We start from the raw sequence: 21,240 nt of genomic DNA, 5'->3' as shown, positions 1-21,240 counted from the left end.
TTAATGAGGAGAATCATGTCTTGTGTTTAAAGTTAAGGTTACTGAGGTACATTCACCCTTTTTTAAGTGTACAGTTCCATGATTACAGACAAATGTAAATAATCATGTAACCATCACCATAATCAAGATACAAGTAATTTCCATCACCCCCAAAATTAGTCTGTGCCCCTTTATAGTCAATCCCTTCCCTCCACCCCCAGTCCCCAGCAACCACTTTTATATACACATACATAGTACTTTTGAAATCTGTTCAAGTTGTTGTATAACCAGTAGTTCAATCCTTTTATTACTGAGTAGTCTTCAATTTTATGGATATGCCACAATTTGTTTATCAATGCACTAGCTGATGGGCATTTAGATTGTTTCCAATTTTGGACTGTTATGAGTAAAGCTGCTATAAAATATCCAAATACAGGTCTTTATATGGACGACATTTTCATCTCTTGGGTGAACATCTACCAGTGGAACTGGGAAAATATGTTAAGAGTGGGTCATACAGTAAGTATGTTTACCAGAGATTGCCAAATTGCTCTCCAAAATGGTTGGGCTGTTTTGCATTCCCACTGGCAATGTGAAGGTTGCTTCACGTCTTCATCAACACATGCTATGGTGCTTAATTTGGAAATTTTAGCTTTTTAGGAGGCATGCAGAAATAACTCGTTTTTTAAATTTGCTTTTCCTTAATGACTAATAATGTTGGCCATCTCTTCATGTGCTTTTTGGCATTTGCATATTTTTTTTGGTGAACTGTTTGCTCAAATCTTTTGTCCATTTTAAAAATTGTGTTGTTATGCTCTTATTACTGAGTTGCAAGAATTGTTTTTAATATATTCTGGATACAAATGATGTATCAGACATAGTTTCCCAATATTTTCTCCTGATCTGTAGTTTATCTTTTCCTTTTTCTTAAAATATTTTAAGGAGCATAAGTTTTTTATTTGGAATAAGTTCAGTTTATCCAATTTTTCTATTATGGTTCCTGCTTCTGTGTTTCCTCTAAGAAATCTTCTTGAAACCAAAGTCACAAAGATTTTCTCCTATGTTTTCTTCTAGAAGTTTTATAGTTTTAGCTCTTAGGGTTAGGAAAATTATCCATTTCTAGTCAATTTTTGTATATAGTTTAAGATAAGGGTTGAATTCATTTTTTTCCCCATATGGATCCAATTGTACTAGAACCATTGGTTGAAACGACTGTCCTTTCCCCATTGTACTTGACACCTTTACCAAATATCAATTGACCAAATGTGTGTGGCTCCTAGTTTTGGTCCCTCTTGTCTGTTCCATTGATCTATGTCATTCCTTAGGAAATACCATATGGTCTTGCTTTCCTGAACTTGACACAGCTGTATTTTATTTTCTGTCTTTTTCTAGGATCTCCTGAGCCTTTCACATTCTCCATCTCCACTACATCTTTGAAGAAGTTTATATAAGTATACTGTCCTCTATGTAAACTAGACTTCTTTCCATTTATCCTACAGGTAATTCTTTCAAGACTAGATTTAACACTTAGCAACGTGAGAAGCAAATTTGTTTACTCTAGCAAATCATTTTCTCGTTATAAAAGTCGTATCTCTTAAAAACTTTAATCATTGCCTATATCTAGTGTCCAAGAATCCAAAGTACCTACAGTCACTTCTATTCTGAGACCCAAAACCTCTGTCTCAAGTCCCTGTCTTAGAAGAACCTGCCTGAAGCATCCCCAAGCAGAGGTGACGGTGGGAGGAGCAGAGATAAGTCTCCATCTGAGGTCTCCATCCCCTGGGAGCTGAGGATTTTCGTTGGTAGTGAATTTACTAGCTCCCAGGAGGGTTAATCCCCATCCAAACAATCTGCTATCTTCCCGTCCTGGTCATCATTTGTCTGCTTCCCTGTACAGGTGGGAAAATCGGAAGTTCACTCTTTGCATGGCGCTGCTGCTTCTGTAAGGCTACAGTCTTCAAAATCTGGGGCTGTTCCCACTCATTACAAGGCAAGCCTTCGAGTCTCAGCAGTTGTTATGAAGACTGTCTAGTACTTTAGGATTTCTTCTAAAAGAAGTCCTTACTTGCTTTTGTTTATGCCACTCTGTGAAAGGGTGTGGGAATGAAGGGCACAGAAAAAAGGAATGCGGACATTCGAGGTCCCAGAGTTGTCAGGAGGGATAATTCCTGGCTAACTCAGAGATCAGTGGATGAGGCCTGCTACTGCAATTTAGTGCTTTAAAGCACTGCAATTTAATACCTTCCATGTGTTCTCTGTAGCACCACCCTGGGTTTAAATATTAGTTTAAAAAAAAGGGGAAAAGTTACAGAATAAAATGAGAAAAATATAACAACACCAAATTTGCTATGGAGGTGAAATACTTTCAGGTTGGTGCAAAAGTAATTGCGGTTTTCACAATTATTTTTTTAACCTTTTAAACCACAATTACTTTTGCACCAACCTAATAATAGACATGCAAAAAAAGGGACACAAGGTTTCAACAGCACAGAAAGTTAGGCTCACAGTCAATATTCTGCCTGTCACCAGAGGAATGTCTACCAGGCAAAGCTCAAGTGCAGGACTGAGGAAAACCCACTTGAGAGAACAATAAGCTAGACCACGGTCCTACGCACAGCTGAAAGTCCTACGCACAGCTGAAAGTACAGCCCAGGCCACTCTGGGGAGAGATGCCACGCTGCTTGGCCCCCACCCCACCCCAGCAGAGGAGCTGATTCCTGGAGTGGACAGAATTATCCTGAGATTACAGTCCAGGCAGTGAAATTAGACTGGGGACAGAAGTGGAGGGATGTCCTTTTATATCAAGAGGAAATGAATTTCAGAAGGGGTAAAGTCCTAGAATAAACATGAGAACGACAAGGGAAGAACTTCAGCACATTTCAGATTAGCCAGGAATAAACTCCACTTCTCACAGAACCGTGACCAAGTAACAGAACCAGGAGAAATCTATTCAGGTGTGTAAGTCTACACTAAATGAAAGATTTAAGAATGCCAGAAAGGTGGGTGGATTCATGTACAACAGCACTCCAATGTCATATGAGAAGATACTTCTCACAGCATTCAAGAAAATGGTAGCAAAACACGGACAGTCTGTCCACTGTGAATTAACTGAGAAGACTTATAAACTTTTCTGTGTTTGGGTTTGATCAAAGAGAAGATAAAAAAGATGATAAAATATATGATATAAAATCTGGAGACAAAAGCACTCTAAAAAAATATTCCAGAAAGCACTTGTCGGTACTCTAAATCAAATTCAGAAAAATATGGATACTGTGGAGTAAGACATCAAATAAAAAGAGAAACAGACTGAAACAATAAAGGTGATAGCTGAAAGGTAGAAAACAGCTAAATAACCAGTTATTAAAAACACTGAAAATTCAATTACAAAATTAAAATTTGCATTATAAACAGCAAAAAGGAAAAAAAAAAAATCAACCCAAAAGAAATTTAAATGAATGACACAGATATGGGGCACAAGTTTGAGAATTTTTGCTAAAATGCAAAGAATTAGGAGAAAAACAAATATTAAAATGGTGGAAAATGATCATTTATTTTTTTACAATTGAGAATTACATAATAACAAACAAGTTTGTTTTTCTCTAGAAAAAAACATATGCAAAAACTCTTTCCTTGGACCCCAACACATGCAAAAATATGACTATATGGTAATATTTAAAAGTAGTAGAAAGGGGGAAATTTTCTCATTATATGGTTACTGATCAATCGGATAAGTATTTGAGGAAATGGAGAGTTAATTCACATTTTGCATGAATAAATTCCAGATGGATTTTAAGGAAAACAAAAAGGTTTTGTAATCCTGGAACGAGGAAGATCTTTTAAGGCATAATCCATGTAGAAAAAAGACTGAATTCATAAAAGATTGAACTTGATAAAAATTTAACATATTCATAAGACAAAACAAAAACAAAAGTACCATAAATAAAGTTCAAGATAAACGATAATCTGGGGGAAGAAAACACAGCCTCCATACCTAAAAAGGTCTTACAATTCAAAAATGACTAAAACCAACAGAAAAATAAGCGAAGGACACAAATAGGTAATTCACAAAAGGAGAAATATAAATCAGCAAGAAATACAGGAGAAATGTCCAACTCACCCAGATTTACAGAAATGCAAAGTTAAATAAAAACAAGATACATTTAAATATATATTTATAATTTATATGCAAAAAATTCAGAGATGGCTAGGATGTGACATATAGGACACTCTTCTGAGACTTTGCCAACAGCAAATTTGGGGACATCAACTAAGGGCCCTGAAAACATGTCCATACCTTGACCCAACAATTCAACATCTTACAATAAACCCTAAGGAAGTAACGAAATATGCATATAAAAATTAAAAATAACAACAGCTAACATTTATTGACTAACATGTTGACGCTCTGGACTCAGCAACACACATGCATCTTTTCATTTAATCCTCACACTGTTATAAAGACGGGGACCATTATTACAGATGATGAGAGAGCAGACTAGATGGGTTTAAGTAACTTGTGTCCAGCCAAACGGATAAGCAGTGGAACTGCAACTTGTCTAACCCCAAAATGCATGCTTTGAACCTGTGCTATCCTGCCAATTCACCTGAGTACCTCCTGGAGTGACAGAGAAATGCAATCAGTCTGCATCGCTGAGAAAAGGGGACCGATTAAAAAGTTACAGTACATCCACCAAAATGTAGCCAAAAGAAATCACACTCCAGGAGAAACTGATTACCAACAGAAAATAGATACTTTATGCTATTACATGAAAAAAAAACCTATTAAAAAGCAGTACATATTCACAGTGTGATTCCAATTTTATACACATTTTTACAATATTATGTTATATTATGGAATATTATATTTAAAACGTGATAGCGATATGATAAAATGGTCAATTAAGATTATCTCTGGCCTGTTAGACTTATTTTCTTCTTCCTACTGTTTGTATTTCTCCACATTTGCTATGACCACTTATAACTTTTAATCAGAAAAACATTATTTAAAATATATGCTGGAAGAAAGACACGTATGGACCGAACAAGCATATAACTGATTTATATTTTTTAAATGTTGAGCTAAAATTTGGAAAGGTTCATCTGCACTTAACCCAAAAGTGCACACACGTGAGACTCTCTATTTCTAGGACCCTGCAGGTCTCCCTGAGTCCTTTATGCCCTTCAAAGATTAATGACGGCTGTTGCTAGGAGGAAGGGGCCAAGGGCAGCTCTTCGTGGGACAAGGTTCCACATTTGCTATGAGAAATTCCCACAAGCTTTCTTAAGGAACGCTAACTGGTAAAAAGACTTTCTCAAAACACTGGCTGTCACCTTCCTCTTTCCACCTAACGCCCCCCAAGTGTATTTGGTGTACAAAGTGACCAAAGGACACTGGTTTTACTTCATTCTATCCCACACTTTCAATAATAAAAACACACTATTCCGCTTTTGAGAGACTCTGACAAATAATCCAAATCTAATACAGTGCCCGGCACGTAAAAGATCATCTAATGAAGACAGAACAAAGGAACAGTGAACAAGTGATTCACACTCGGCCCCGGGGTATAGGAGCCATATTTAGTTTACAGTCTTGGCTAAACCACTCTAGTACCGGTACCGAGAACTGAAGAAAGTGCAGCGCAGGTTCACAAAGGGGAGGGGACACAGGGCTCTGCCTTTAGGCCAGGAGTCCCTAACTTCATGGCTGATGCCTCCATCCCGAGATCTACACTGTGTAACCTAACCGGTCGTGAGAATCAGGGACCCCATTCTCCACTGTTGACTAGATCTTGCACTGTGGTCATTTCTCACTTTGGATGTTCGTCTATCTGTAATGTCCCCCTGGCAAGAGGCAGCTGGCCTTGTGACTTTCAGCTGCTAGTTATTAGCTTTTTGTGACACTGCTCAGATGTTCATGATTATTTTCTGCCCCAAGGAAAACTGAGGAAGAAAACAGGACAAATATTTTATTTGAGGGCCACTAAGAGAAGCGATAAAAACAAGACCCTTTCATACTACTTGTTGCTCAGCACAGCTGAGCTAAGGAGCTTCTCTCTTACAGATTACCAAACCCATCTAAAATGTCCTATTTCATTTCCTCAGTGTCACCTTACATATAAAAAGTCTCTCATCTTTGAAACCTCTCTGCCGCTTCTACGCCCCCATGTCCAGCTGTTGCAAAGTCCTGTTGATTCTCTCTCCCCAATTGTTCTGAGCCCGCTCCTGGTTCCTGAGCTCAGTGCGGCTCTGTGGTCCAGCCTTTGGGTGTGCGCGACCCGATCTGTTGCAACTGTCTTCCTCCTCCATGTCTTTCCATTCCCATGGTCAAAGTCATGCTCCACAGTGCTGCCAGCGTCACCTTCTTCAGATTAGCATCTGATCTAGTCACACCTGTGTTGGACATACTTTTGCTATCTATCACCCAGCAGCCATTTTTCGGGAAACCACTCCTCCATCATTCTGTTATTAGTCTTGCTCAGTTCACAGGGTTCTATGGACTAACCCCCCCGAACGCCCCCCACACACACACACCCTATCCCTCCACCATCCTCACAGAGGTGACACAGGATCACCAGTGACAGGCCTAGGGTGCAGGCCATCGGGATCCATCTGCTGGAGGTGAGGTGACTGGCCTGAGATTGTGAAATGAACCGTGTGAATGGCCCTGTACTGATCAAAGTCCACCTTGGGACCTCCTGCCAGAATGTCAAGAAAGATACTCTCTTCTCGCTGATGCAAGCTCCAGCCAAGGACTACTGAGGCTGGACTATCTGGGACATTCCCACGAAGAATACAGCCAATACTAAGACAGGCAGAGGTCACAGATACTGAGAAGCCAGAGGAAAGGAGTGGGGAAGGCTCCAACAAACGTAAGATGTCACTGGAGAAACCAGACCCTTCTGCCATCTTCAACTTAGCAGTTAGGTAAGCAATTAAATGCCTTTTCTTTTTCCTTTAAACTATTCTGAATTGTCTTCTTGACACCTTTGTGGGCAAGAGTCCTAATACGCCCAACTACGCTACTTAGCAACTTTTAATAGCATCTTACTTCCTACAGAGAAAAAAACCGAAACTCCTTAGCATAATATTCAAGTTCCTCAAAAAACAGGGTCATCTCAGCTTTTCAGCTCCTGTCCCAGCCTCAGCTACTTTCAGATATTGTTAACATATAAGAAGAAGAAGAAAAATAAAATCAATACTCTCTGCTATGGGCACCACAGACCCTGACTTCTGACCCCACGCCACTGCTCAGAATACTTCCTGATTCTGAATTCTTCTTCTGTTCTCTCCTTCATGGCTCAGTCTTCTAGAACCAGCTCATCTTAGGAACCAGCATCCCATTTTACATTACAGCTTTCATATGCACGCTACCAGACACTGTGGAGACAAGGAATAACTCTCAAGTATCATTTCTAACACCTAACAATCTGTTTCAGAGAGTATATGCTCCACAAATGTCTGTAGCTCTGATCAGAAATGAAAGACTGAGGATGGATACCTGTCAGACTCTTAATTGCTCCCTACATTAGAATTTTTCAAAAACCTAACCCTACCAATATACAAGCCAGCCATTGCATTCCTGGGCATTTATCCCACAGAAACAAATTAGCATTCATATACAAACTTACACACGAATGTTTATAGCAGCTTTATTTGTAATTTCCCCAGACTGGAGATAACCCAGATGTCCCTTTGTTGGGTGAATGGTTAAACGGTGGTACATCTATTTAATGGAATATTACGCAGCAGTAAAAAGAACAAATTATTGATACACACAACAACTTGAATAAATCTCAAGGAAATTATGTTAACTGGGGGAAAAAACGCCAGTCCCAAAAGGTTACATACTAGATGATTCTATTTATAGAACAATATTGAAATGACACAATTACAGAAATGGAGAGCAGAGTAGTGGTTGCCAGGGGTTAAGCACGGAGATGCGGTGAGGGGTGAGGCAGACGGGTGCAGCCACAGAAGGCCTCACAGGGGATGCTGGTGGTGGTGGCACTGTTCTGCTTCCTGACAGTGTCAACACCCAGTTTGGCACATTGCACCGACGCCCAGAAAGGTGTCACTACAGCAGGAAAGTGGGTCAAGGCACTGAGAATTTCTCTGTGTTATTTCTTATAACTACATGGGAACCTCTCCTTATCTTAAAATCAAAAGGTTAATTGTTAAAGAACTAACCATAGCCCAAGTCTGAACCAAAGAGCAGATTCTCAATGCAAGAGCACCGTACAATTAATCACAGTTTCAAACAGAGGATCCCACAGTGACTAGCAATGCAATAGTTCTGCCAATAAGAGGCAAGGAGGTCTCTCAAAAAGTGATAGAGTTGTTCTTATCAACACAAGGAAAGAGATTTCTTTACGTATGAAAACTATTTTCAGACACTGGGATGGCAAACGAAATGACAAATACTGGCAGGAGAAGTGTCCCTGCCGAGAGCACTGAGCAGGGACCCTGAGCCGTAGTCCATCCTCCGAGTGCACGGCTGGGCTTCCATGGGGATGAGTAACAACCACGGATCTGTGAAATCTGATCTGTTCGCCATTTAGATCCATGTGACTCACCGAGGCTGGCTGCACTCATGTCTAAAAATACAGGAAATCTGCAGCCTAGGCAAATTTGGCTCATTGGCTCGTGGGTTTTTGATTCGAACACTGCACATTTAGAGATAGTTCTGTATTTACATCAACCAGCTGCAAAGGGTGGCGTGCTGCTCGAATTACAGAAGCAAAGAGAATCAGAAGAATTATCTGCTTACATACATTTTATCTGGGAGCCACGTGACAACTGCTCTGTAACGGGGAGCATGAGGTCTGAGGTCCTCTGGAGGCTAGAAGGATGCCCTTCCTCAGGCATTTGCCTCAGGGTGTGCCCGGCTACATGCCAGTCTCCAAAGGGGACAGAGGGAGTCAGGAGCTATTAAAGACAGAGCAGGGTGTGGTGGTCACATGAGCGACCCAGCGCCTGCCACGGGGACCGGCAGTGGCCGAGTCTATAAGCATAAAGGGTGTGGTGCCTTGGACCTGCCAGTTTTTGCTTTGTCCAGCCCCACTCAGTACCTTTTCCAGTAATTCCTGCAGCCAGGACCACGGGTGAGTGAGGCAGCTTATTTCTGGGAGTTATCTCTTGGAACACCCTGATTCCTGCCCAAGGGGCTGTCCCTATTTCCAGACCTGGGGACTTTTCACAGGTGCCCTCTCCATGTCCCCTAGGGCCTGCCTGGCAGAGCCACCGAAGCACTCACCCATCAGGACACTCAGCAACTTCTGCACCCTGGAATTGACACCCACGATTCGGTAGAGCCCTTGCTCATTGATCCCTGAGAAGAGAAACAGCGATGATTTAATTAGCGGCACGTCAAAACACAAGTCAGGCCAATCCAGGCAAAGGCATTGTTTTCATTTTCTCGGTCCTTCTAAAAGCCGCTCTAATTAAAGTCCCCTGTCCCTCAGCTCTGCTCTTAGCAAACGAGTGGGATTTGGTACAGCTGTCTAGGATTTCATGGACGTGCTGCACACTTCAGCCCTCCTGTTAGTTCAGGCATCAGAGGGGAAAGAAAACTGCCTTCTCTCTTGCCCAAGGCAGCACCTGAAGAGGTTTGAAAGATACCAAATGTATACTTTTAAATCGGTCATACTTACCCAGTTTTTAATTTAAAAAGCCAAAAATGACGTGACAAAAAAATTGCATACTACAGATAAAGGTAAATATATCACAACCTGTTTTCACATACAGAATGAAAACCTTGAGTGTAGGGACACTTTTATTTTGGAGACTGTTAGCCAAGACTGAGAAATGAGAAACGCCATTCATTTGTAAGGTTAATATTGGTTGTAAGGAAAAAGAAGGCCCACCTTCCTTCAACCCAAGGAAATGTACAACTGGACAGGAGGGGTTTACCTTCAAACACCCAAACAAAGAACCAACCACTAATCCAGCTCAGTGCTTTGTCCATTTTAAGTGCAAGGATTAGATCACCACTGTCTCGTTTACAAAAGGGGACAATTCAGACAAAGGGATAAGAACTGACGCTGCTCCTGTGAGCCCTCGGCGTATCGTATCTGACACCTCCTGCTTCCTATCTTATTCCCCTGATGTCCATTCTCCGAGCAGTAGCCAAAGCACACTTCCCCCAGGGTACATCAGTTCAAATGAGCTCTTTTCTCAAAACCTCCCAGTGGCTTCCAATTGCATTGAGACCACAAACAAAGCTTACCACAAGTCCCTACACGCCTGGGCCAGGCCCGCCTCTGACCGCATCACTGACCACCTGCCTCTGCTCCAGCCACCCTGGCTTCCTGTGACGCCAACATATCAGGCCCAGGCCCCCCATCACGGCCTTTGCACAGGATTTCCTCCCCCTGGAACACGCCTCTCCCAGATCTTTTCATGTTCAGGTCTCACCTGAAATGCAATCTCTTCAATCTAACAGACCCCATGACCAACACCACTGACCAGAACCTTTCCCTGTTTTCTTCATAGCAGCGAATAACATCAGCAATTATCTTTCTTATTTGGTTTCTTGTCTGTCTTCCTCCTCACAAGTACAATGGAAGCTCCAAGGACAGCAATTATGTCTTCCTCACGATTATATCCCAACACCTACATCAGGGTGTGATACGTGATAGAATGAATAAAACTGAGTCACACGCCATCAGAGCCACTACTTTGGGACCAAACTCAAGTTTCCTGGAAGCAATGTGGGGAAAGGCTGATTCTGCAGTGTCTTCTACGAGACCTACATAGGAATGGACCCGATGAATAAAAAGGAAGTGGTCTGGAGTGACAGGATTTTACCGCCACAACAGACCTGCAAAGGCACGTACGTCATCCGGCTTGGTTCACGGGCCAGGAGACCCTGGTCACAGACTAAGGTATGGGTCCCAGTTACTCGGTGGCAGAGCCATCATTCAGTAATGTGGTGGCTTCAAGGGCTTGCCCTTTCCGAAGTGTGTCTCATTCTTTTGTCCTTGTGCTTTCCTGGAAATTGACACAATCTCAGCTCCCATTGGACAATGATTAATGAAGTTCCGAGAGCAGGGGAGGTCTGTTCACCTCTAGTCACCATAAATACGTGTGTACATACATGTACTGCAGTAGGGAAATAGCTACTCCCTTCTTGCGTTTCTGTTAAAATGGCGTTTGGCTCACACTGTCCTTATGTCCTCTGTGTGCTAAACGAAAACTTTCTTAGAAGTTAAAACATCATTTTCAGAGGAAAAAGCAAAGCAACCAAACCAACTGGTGACCCTCTTCTTCCTCACTATTTATTATATATATTTTCATCCTCTGAAACTACTGGTTTGCATCTATCATACAGACTCTGAAGCACTTTTAATGATTAGGTTTCTCTCTGTTTGAGCTGTTGAAAACTGAGCGAGAAACAGGTGGCCCTCCTCAGGCACGTATATGAACTTCACAGTGAAGGCGAGGGGAATTTTGTTTTGAACTCACTTTTGGCTCCATTTTTATGCCTCTATTTTGGTTTAACCCTGGATCTCTTATATCTCATTCTTTTCTTTTAAAATGAAAAACATTTCAAAATGCCTGTTAAAAAATTACTTTAATTATACCTACTTTGAAAAATTTAGAAACTGCAGGTATGGAAAACAGATAAATCAGAGAAGACAGTAAAACAGCAGACCCACTAAGAACACAGTGATACCTGTGCAGGTAAGGACCTCCCCTCTCGCTGCCACCATCAGAATCGGCTCAGACCCAGCAGGCTGATTTAGAATTTACAGTTTTCACATACTATATATAATGGAAATCTTGGATGTCGGTAAGTATAGTTCCACTGCATTTTTAGTGACTCAGAGTTTTTTACTGCATGATGTACCACTGCTGACTTAACCGATTTTTGAGACATTTGGCCTGTTTCTGATTTTTCCGCCTTAACACCTTTATGTAAATATCCTTATGACTCAACCTGGCCTGTGGCCTTACTTCCTCAAGATCAATTCCCTACTTCTACTTTATATTCTCTGATTATATTTTACATATCTTTGCAAGCTGCCTTAACTCTTTATTGAAGGAAGGTATAGCAGACATAGAAAAAGTATTAGTATTAGTACACATTAAAATAAGTCCCTCGGAAAGAGTACTTTTTGACTGGCTACACAGGAGTAGAGGCTGATAGAGTTAGTTTTTATTTTGTTTTGTTTTTCTCTCTTCTCTTCTACTTGATGCTTTATAGCCTTTATAAAGATGCTTATATTTCTCAACTAGTAAGAGTTATGGACCCTGTTTTAAAAGATAGAACTTCTTTCAAACAAATAAAAAGGGCTGATGGGTTGAGAGGCTGTGGACTAAATAACATTCACATCTTTGACAATGGTTCAAATCAAATCCAGTGGAAAGAGTTAGATTTCTCAGGGCTGAGTGCACTCAAAGCTCCAAACTGTCAGAACTGAGGAGCTGCCTTTGTGGCAACCTTGGAGGAGGGGAGGGAGACCACTGGGATGAACCCAACGTCACAAAGTCCTGCTCCAATGGACCCAGGAAAGGTCCATGTGTGACAGGCAGGGTCTGACTGCAGTGCCACTGCAGGCAACCAGGGGCCTGACCCCTTCTTCCTACTGGATGGTTCCCAGAGACAAGCTCCCCAGAGCAGGTTTCTTAACCTGGGGTCCACAGACCCTACAAAGTCCCCTAGAGAATTCTAGGTGTCTATAAACTTAGACAGGAAAACAATTACATCTCTATTTTCACTAACCTATAATTGAAAAGTAAGCACTTCCTTCCATTATGAAATGAACAACAAATCACAGTAGGATGAGCAGAACCTGCAACTTGGTCAGGAGTCACAGGTATTTTCATAAGGTACTACAATTGTTACAGACACTTTGCAAAATCACTATTTCCGAATTATGTGAGTTATCGACCCACCACTTTAACTTGTTATTTAAAGTGTTACCAAAGAAACACATCTGATTATTATCACAACTATGTTTCTTACTGTTTTAATAACTGAACTTCTGTAACTGGTTTCCTTATCATTCCACGTATTTGATATGCATGCATGTACAACTTTCTTCTCATCAGCCAAAGAGGCGGACTACATCCAATGGGTTGAGAGCCCCCACTTCGGAGCAACAGGACTGGTGGAAACACACCAGCAATGGCACTTGGGGAGTTAATGAGTCACTTAAAATGGGAAAACAGCAGGTAGCAGGTCGGCTGCCTCCCCAGATGCGTGACCTTGGCGGAGAACAATGCCATCTGTTGAACTACTTTACCTCGGGTTTCCACAGCGTGGATGCATTTCCTGATTATGCTGAAGCCAATGCTGTCCAACTGTGCAGCTGAAAGAGGAAGAGAAGGAGCGTCAAGTTGCTGGCCATGCAAATCCACCTCCTCGGGACAAGGCCTGGCCAACCCAGGATGACTCAGGCCCACAGGGTGCTCAAGCGTCCTTCTCATTTTTCCCACTAAAGGGGCGGGAATGATAAACGAAATTAGCGGGTGTTCACTGAGAGCTTAGCTTATGCCAGGAACAGTTCTAAGTGCTTAGTGTAGATTATCTCATTTAATTCTCACAATGCTTCTGCAAGGTTAGCCTCAATTTATAAAGAAACTGCAGCATGATGTGAGCACCGTACCGAAGGAATAACTAGGCATCCTTTTAATTGTTTTGTTATTATCAGGAGCGGTTGGACTAACTACTTGCTGGCCGCCTTGAATACGCATAAATCAAGTGTTCAATAAATGCTGGGTGAGTGCTTGACATAAATTATCTCATGTTATCCTAGTAAGTACTCTGGGCTGATACTATCATTAGCCCCATATTACAGATGAAGAAATAGATTTGCCAAAGCTAGATATCTTGACCAAAGTTGCAGGACTAATATATGGGAGACTCATGCTCGAGTCTGTACCACCTAACTGCTTTAAATGTGACCCTGAGTTAAAGAAAGACATAAAATCTTACTCCAGTGACTAGAAAAAGGGAAAAGTGACTTGGAGGAAAATTGAAACAGCCAAAAACAGAGAAGCTACAAGCGGAAGAAGAACTAAGGCAGCAGAGTTATCCTCTATGTGGTAAATTAGCAGGTGGTGACACTTTCCCATCTGCTCCAAAACCCACTCATGTCACTCAGAAAATAAATGAGCAACAGCAGCAATTTTTTCCACAGCACAGAACCAATTTCCAACTTGGCAGTGACTCTAGAAACCCACCAAAATCCATCCCCACACTCTGGTTACTCCACGATAAAGACGTGTGTGGTAACCTTTAAGAATGGGTTCATCTCTGACCTCCTGAGGACATCAAGACAAAACACCCTACAAACTGATGTGCAGAGTGGAGAAGGGAATGGTAGAAAGTAGGCAAGTGAGTATTTATAAATGATTTGTCATCATCCTGGGGCAAGAAATAAACTTGTAAAATATGAGACCTGAGCAGAACCTGGACTCATCTTGGATCTAATCCAAACGGAATCTTTCTCCAATTCTTTATGTATACAGATAAACTTAGATACAATGAAGATAAAAATCCTTTAAAAAAAAAAAAATCACTGAGAATTCCCCCCAAATCGAACTAAAAAGGAATGCTAATTTCCCAAAACTTCTCTTCCAAAAGGGAAATAGTTCTTGTTCTTACCTGCATGCTTAGTGCTGAGTGGTAGTTATTATAAACACACTTGGCCTCTAGGATAGTAAGTAAAGGACCAGAAAAGGAGGAAAACAGTGTCTTTCTCCCTAGATACCAACAGCTATACAAACCATTGCTCTATTCCCTTAAAGCTGTAAGATGCCTATTAACTCAATCCCTGGCTTTTTCTAGGAGGAACCAAGTCGTATTTACTTTCCAACTGTGTTTTACTGAGCTTTCTGACTGGAAGCTGGAAGCCAGATCAAAGTTATTCTTCCAAATGAAACTCAATTAACTCATGCAACAGACATTCCCCAAGCTTAAAAACAAATTATAATACACAGGCCCAATACCAATTAAATCTAGGGGAAGTTTTTGTTTTTTTTAAATAATAGTTTTATTGAGATATAATTTACATATCATAGAGTTCATCCACTTAAAGCTTACAATTCATTAATTTCTAGTATATTAACAGTTATGAATCAATCACCACTATCTAATTCTATAACATTTTCATAAGCCCCTGCAAAAACCTCATACACATTCGTAATCACTCCTTATTTCTCCCCATACCTCAGCCCCTAGAAACTATGGAATTACTTTCTGTCTCTATAGATTTGCCTATTCTGGACATTTTATATAATTGGAATCACACTAAATGTGGTCTTCTGTGTCTCGCTTCTTTCCTTTAGTATAAAGTTTCCAAGATTCATCTCTGTTGTGACATCAAGACTTCATTCTTTTTTTATAACTAAATAATATTCCATTGTCTGGATATGCCACATTTCATTTATCCATTCATCAGTTGCTGCTTCCACTTTGGCTATTATGAATAAATGCTGATAGGAACATCTATGTACAAGTCTTTGTGAGGAAATATATTTTATTTCCCTTCAGTGTATGCGTAGGAGTGGAATTGCTGGGTTATATGGTAACTCCATGCTTAACTCTTTGAGGAACTGCCAAACTCTGTTCTAAAGTACGGCACCATTTTACATTCCCACCAGCAATATATGAAGGGGGGTTCCAATTTCTCCACACCCTTGTCAACATTTGCTATTGTCTCTTTTATTATAGCCATTCTAGTGGGTGTGAAATGGAATCTCATTGTGGTTTTGATTTGCATTTCCCTGATGACTAAGGTTCTTGGGCATCTTTTCCCGAGCAGGGGAGGGTTTTCATTCCTTTACACAGTAGTTAGAACAGAGCCTATTGGAATGTATTTGTCAGAGGAGAAATTACTTTTTATACTTATGGAGATTTCCAAAATGTTCCTAACTGATTCAACAGTCAGTTGAAGCCTTTTAGTTCCCTTTGAAGAGGTGCGTAAGCGGATACTTGCATGGGAGAGAACGAACTGCCATCTTGCACAGTGCTCTGGGAAACAGCTGAGGCTGATTACAAACTTGGATATTTTAAGAGTAGGTTTGTGAACATGGCACTGATGAACTTCTGTCCCACAAAGACCATTTTGCTTCCTTAGCCCATGAACACTGGTTAGAGTTTTGGAAAATCGGAAGTAAGCTGGCAGCTGACAGTGACGACGCCAAGTGCAAGAAGATACATGTTCATAAAGCCATCGGCACGACTCTCAGAAGAAATAAGGACAGAGCTAGACATAACCCTGCAAAAGTAAATCAGTCCTTGAACCTTTTCTTGGGTAACTGAGGGAAGCCAGATCCTTTCCTAGGTAATGGAAAAGAACACAATAGAACCTTCCAAGTACACCCAGAAAAAATTAGATTCTATTCACTTACAGCAACTACAATTAACTTCTTTTGGAAAATGGCAAAGCAAAACCCTCCAAAAAATGTGAGTAAATGTTCCTCCTTTGATTTTCCCAACATTAGAAGTTCTCCAATTTGTTTTAAACCAGCAAACTCCTTTTCTTGAAATAAACCTTACACAGATGTTACACATAAAAGCCTTACATATTACACACGTAACGTAGTATTTATTAGTATATACTGGTTGTCTAAGTTCAAAGGTATATAATGCTTACGTATTGCAAAGTCAAGCATTAAGAGCTCAAGGTAACTCTCTGTTAGCTTCTAATGTGTCCAAGCTGCATAGTGATGATAATTATTACAGTTTTACAAACAGATAAAACCGTGTTAAGGAACGGAATTCATATTAAATCACAGTTAATCATATTAAGCCAATAAGAAACTCATGAAATACAATTTAGCTATCATTGCTCTAAATCTCTAAACTGGAACTGGTATAAGTGATATCATTGCCTGCTGCCCTGGTATCTCCCTGTATCTCTTCATCTCTGTCTTTCTCCATCTCTGTGTTTGTTCCACACACGTTTGACTTCTACTCTCATCAACTTGAGTTTCCTGCTGATGTCATGATTCGGTTACTAACGATTAACAACTGCTTTATTGTTTCCCGTGCACCAAGGACCACTAATGTGATAAAGCACCACAGTACACGCATAAGCAGATCATTAGTCCTGATCTCTGCCCAGCAGGTACACAATCTCAGTTAATTGAGATCTCCTAGTCTGAAAATCTCGGGTTCCCACTAAAAGGTTTAGAACACCCTCACCACCCAGCAGTTGCTAATGACAGAAAAAGTCTGAGCGGCCCCGCCAGATGGAAGCGGCTGCCCTTAATCCCCTCGAGCAGGTGATTCAGCTCTTTCACGGAGCCAAAGCTCAGAAAAGGTCAGGGATTTATTTGCAATTTCTGTATCCTTATAATCTCCAGAAATAATCTTTCATTAAATATCTACTAGGCTCACATTATTCCCTTAATTTGACTTGAGATGAGTTGTTGCAGGACCAGTGGCTCTAGCCCGACGTCCACGGTCTTGCAGCTTCAGCTTATCTTCCGTCCTCAGCCTCAAGCTCAGCTCAGCCCAGGTTTACATACAGGGCAGTCCAAACAGTTGTCATATAATGAATATTCACAGAGCTCGCACCGAATACCCAGGTTGACCTGCCAAGTTAGAAATGTGTCATCCTCTTAACTTTCATTTCAACTTTTGAAGTCTTGTTTCTTTATCTCCTTTTAGAGAAAGGAAAGGGCCAAGGTCACACAAACCTATTTTCTCAAGGTTCTGTTGCGAACGTGAGAACATGGGCGAGGTGGGTTGATGCTCAGTCGAGGGGGGAGTCTTAGGGCAGAAGCGGGAGGAGGGTGCCGGGCAGACCACTGCTTCGGCCATTGAGCCTACGGTTTGAACTCTGAGACTAGGGAGGCAGGTTACATCCAGAGAGAGACTGACTGTTTTACTGTTTAAGGAACAACATACTGTAAGATTCCATCAAATTATATTCTTCTCTAAAAGGAGGAGGCCGGTGGGCCAGGTAGACAAACGTGGATTTCAGCATAACCGGCACTGCCATGCTTGGCAGCGTCTAGAACCCCACAGAACCTCCTCTGAGATGCTTTTCCTGGCTCTCTGCACCTTAAAAAAAAATGAGTTATGTAGGTGGTGATAGAGGGTGAGAACTACAAAACCATGAGCATAACCTTAGCACATCCCCCCTTTCTCACCCTCAAATCCCAATTACCACCAAGTCCCTCAGTTTTATCTCCTAATGTCTCTCAATTTTGTGCCGTTCTCTCCATCTTCACCACCATTGTTCTGGTCCTGGCTTCCATCATCTGTGACCAGGATCGCTGCAATGACCTTCTAGGTGGTCTCACACCTCCTCTGGCTCCCTCCAATCTGTCCTCCACGTTGTAGCCCCTTCCACCACTCCCCCATCTTGACAAAATCAGATGATGTCACCTCCCTGCTTAAAATCTCTCAGTGGCACCCCACTGCTCTCGGGAGGATAACCCACATACTGAACATGGCCCACGCACCCTGTGTGGTCTGGTCCTAGCCTGCCTCATTCCACTGCCCTAGAGCTCAGCATCCCAGCTATACTGGCTTCCTTTCAGAGTGTCCAACTGACCATACTTTCTCCCCGGCCTTTTGCACAAGCCGTGGATTTCACCTGGAAGCCCCTGACCCAATTAACTGAATCCTCACGTCTCCCTTAAATATCAATTCCTCAAAAAAGCCTCCCTGACCTCTTCACCTAGGTTAAGGCCCCCATCACGCACTAGGATATAGCACCATCAACCACCCCTTACATTTTTTGTATGATCCTACATAAAATGTCTACCAAAGTAGATATGCACCATGAAGGCAATGGTCCGTGTATATTTTTACTTCCTTCTTTGATTCAGGACTATATCATTGGCTTTCACTATGAGAGTGCTGGAAGTAGAAGCCTGCCATTTTCCATTGAGTACAATTTTTCACTTCGAATGCATGGATAGGCGAATGGGTGAGGGAGTGCTGGGAACAGTTGCTGAGGGGCAGTGTGACGTCACCAAAGAGACCTTTCAAATTCCAACTGATACAAACCCTGTGGCAGCAGGTGAGTTATTTAAGCTACTGACACTCAACTTTTTCATCCTTTGTGAGGAAGCAATGGTTAAAGAAAGAAATGAATGGCCTGATCGAACCACTTCCTTCCTTCCTATATCAGTACAAAGAGGTATGGCCACCTAGCAGAGCAGCTACCAAGAATGCATCCAAGAGGAGGGAAAAACAAAAGCTGCACAAGCCGACACATGAAGCAGCGGAGACAAAAGCAAGTTTGGGTTTCCCTGGACACTTTCGGAAATCATCTGCTTGTTCATTAGGGCATAATCATCACCAAGCTGCATGTGGTGTGAACCTGGGGCTGGTGATGAGGCAGGTGGGGTGAGGTGTTCTTCACCTCATACTAACCAGGCCACCTAAACAGTCCGACAGGCCTGAGGGTTGAGGAAGGCCCTAGAAAACCAGGGTATTGCTCCCTAGAGCTTAGTGCTATCCCACAGAACTCACTCTTCAGGTCCAGGAGCCCTTTTCTGGAAATCACTGACTTGCTGTTGCCCTACTCCAATCCTCCGTACTCAGAACACGAAGAAATTATGCAAGAAGTGGTCAAACCACCAATTTTGAACAGAAGGGACCTTTCCATACCGGTTGACTGACGGACATAAAGTCTGTGAAAACAACGCTCTGGGACACACCCCAATGTTACCCCATATGCACATCCAGGAATTCTAACAGATCTTCAGGAGATGAGTCCTTTTTCAAAGAAGGGGAGCTGATCTACTGGAGTAGTCTCAGCCCACAGCAGAATAGGTGACCACGTTCCTAAAGCTGCTATTCAACAGCTTTTGTCTGGCCTGAAATTTTCTCCCCAGGAAACTCATTCAATTTTCCTTTGATTAAAAACAAACAAATAAACAAACAAAAACTATCAAGTCTTTTATGGAAGAAATGGAATTTGCTGGAAGTGCTGGATGTTTGCATAGAAACGAGAGAACTGAGAGGTAAAGGACGTTGCCGCCCCATTTTTAACGGGGAAGGATATAGGAGATTGTATAGGATTACTGTGAGCAGGCCACCATTTTATGGACATTTTATGAACAGCTCTAGGGGCATGTTCTCACCACAGAAATTTGTTCAATTTCCCAACATGATTTGCTCTTTAGAGTCTGGCCTGCTTTGCTCCTTCTGAATTTAATCAATTTCAGCACCATTAAAATCCATGAAGAAAAACACCCACATTGAACTAAATATGAAATCCACCTGGATAATAGATTTCCAATTGACTCACATGCTCAGAGGGGCTCACACCTTTTCTCCCAATTCCGTGAAGCCCCAGAGTTGCCAGGGCTCCTTGGCTATGGTTCCTGGGAAACTGCACGCACGGTGGCAGCTTTCAGAAGTTTCCAGTGGGGTCCAGGAAAGCGGGATAATTGGATAATTGTCTAGATATGAATTTTCTACTTTGGGGATTACCCACAGCCAATTTTTAATTCCAGATCAGCTGCCCAAGACCCTGTGCTCCACCCCACTCCACTGCCTACGCTGTGCTATACTCTGCTCCCTAGCTGGTCTCATTCAGGGGCTATGAACTCACTTTAACATTAACTGAAATCACACACACAGAAGTGGTACGTACTGCAAAGAGAACAATGACCTTTAAAGACAGACAGACCTGGATTAGAATCCTGTCTCTAGCTGGATATGATCGTAGGCAAGGTGCTTCACCTCTCTGAGACCCACCTTCCTCATCATGTATAGTGGGGAGAGCCCACCTACGTGTTGCGAGGGTCAAATGAAATGTACAGCAACTGTGCCTTATTTGCTATTCAATAAATGGCCATCATCAGTAGGACCAATATTAGGATGCATCCTAATATTTGAATAAAACTTTCCAGTTGATGAAATACTTTATTCCCAAGTTCATGTTACCCTTACAGTAATCCCATGGGGTAAATATTGTGACTATTCTTACTAATAACTTCTTGCTGTGTTTCCACACTAATGTGAGCATAATGAAGGATAATACATTACTGTTTATAGAACAAATGAATAAATTATGGCTTATTTGATTTTCCCAATATATCTGTTAGGTTTGAACGATGAGAAGAGCCAGCCCCGGATGTTAAGCGGTGACAACGATGATGAGAGCAGGAGCTGACAGTCACCGAGCAGACCGCGTTGCTCTGGGCTACGCACGTAAGAGCATCATCAGCAGCATCATCATCACCATCCTCCTCATCCTCCTCATCATCATTCCTATTTTACAGGCAGGAAACCTCGGCTCAGACACGGTTAAGAAGCTCCTACAAGATGATGGCGTTAGTGAG

The 21,240-nt window shown here is 41.8% G+C and overlaps 1 protein-coding gene across 5 annotated transcripts in view; it reads right to left on the bottom strand.

The window, feature by feature from the left end:
* The window catches only part of ARHGAP26 (Rho GTPase activating protein 26), a 703,968-nt gene that overhangs the window by 156,748 nt on the left and 525,980 nt on the right, over positions 1 to 21,240 (bottom strand). For all 5 annotated transcript variants that reach the window (XM_074313709.1, XM_019739058.2, XM_019739059.2 and 2 more), the window contains 2 exons: positions 13,227 to 13,292; positions 9,233 to 9,307 (listed from right to left, as the gene is read on the bottom strand). In XM_074313709.1, coding sequence (XP_074169810.1) covers positions 9,233 to 9,307; positions 13,227 to 13,292 — 141 coding nt within the window. The remainder of the gene's footprint in view (positions 1 to 9,232; positions 9,308 to 13,226; positions 13,293 to 21,240) is intronic.

The sequence above is a fragment of the Rhinolophus sinicus genome, linkage group LG10 (assembly GCF_036562045.2).
Source record: "Rhinolophus sinicus isolate RSC01 linkage group LG10, ASM3656204v1, whole genome shotgun sequence".
Taxonomy (NCBI): domain Eukaryota; kingdom Metazoa; phylum Chordata; class Mammalia; order Chiroptera; family Rhinolophidae; genus Rhinolophus; species Rhinolophus sinicus.
This window is presented reverse-complemented; position numbering and strand designations above follow the sequence as displayed.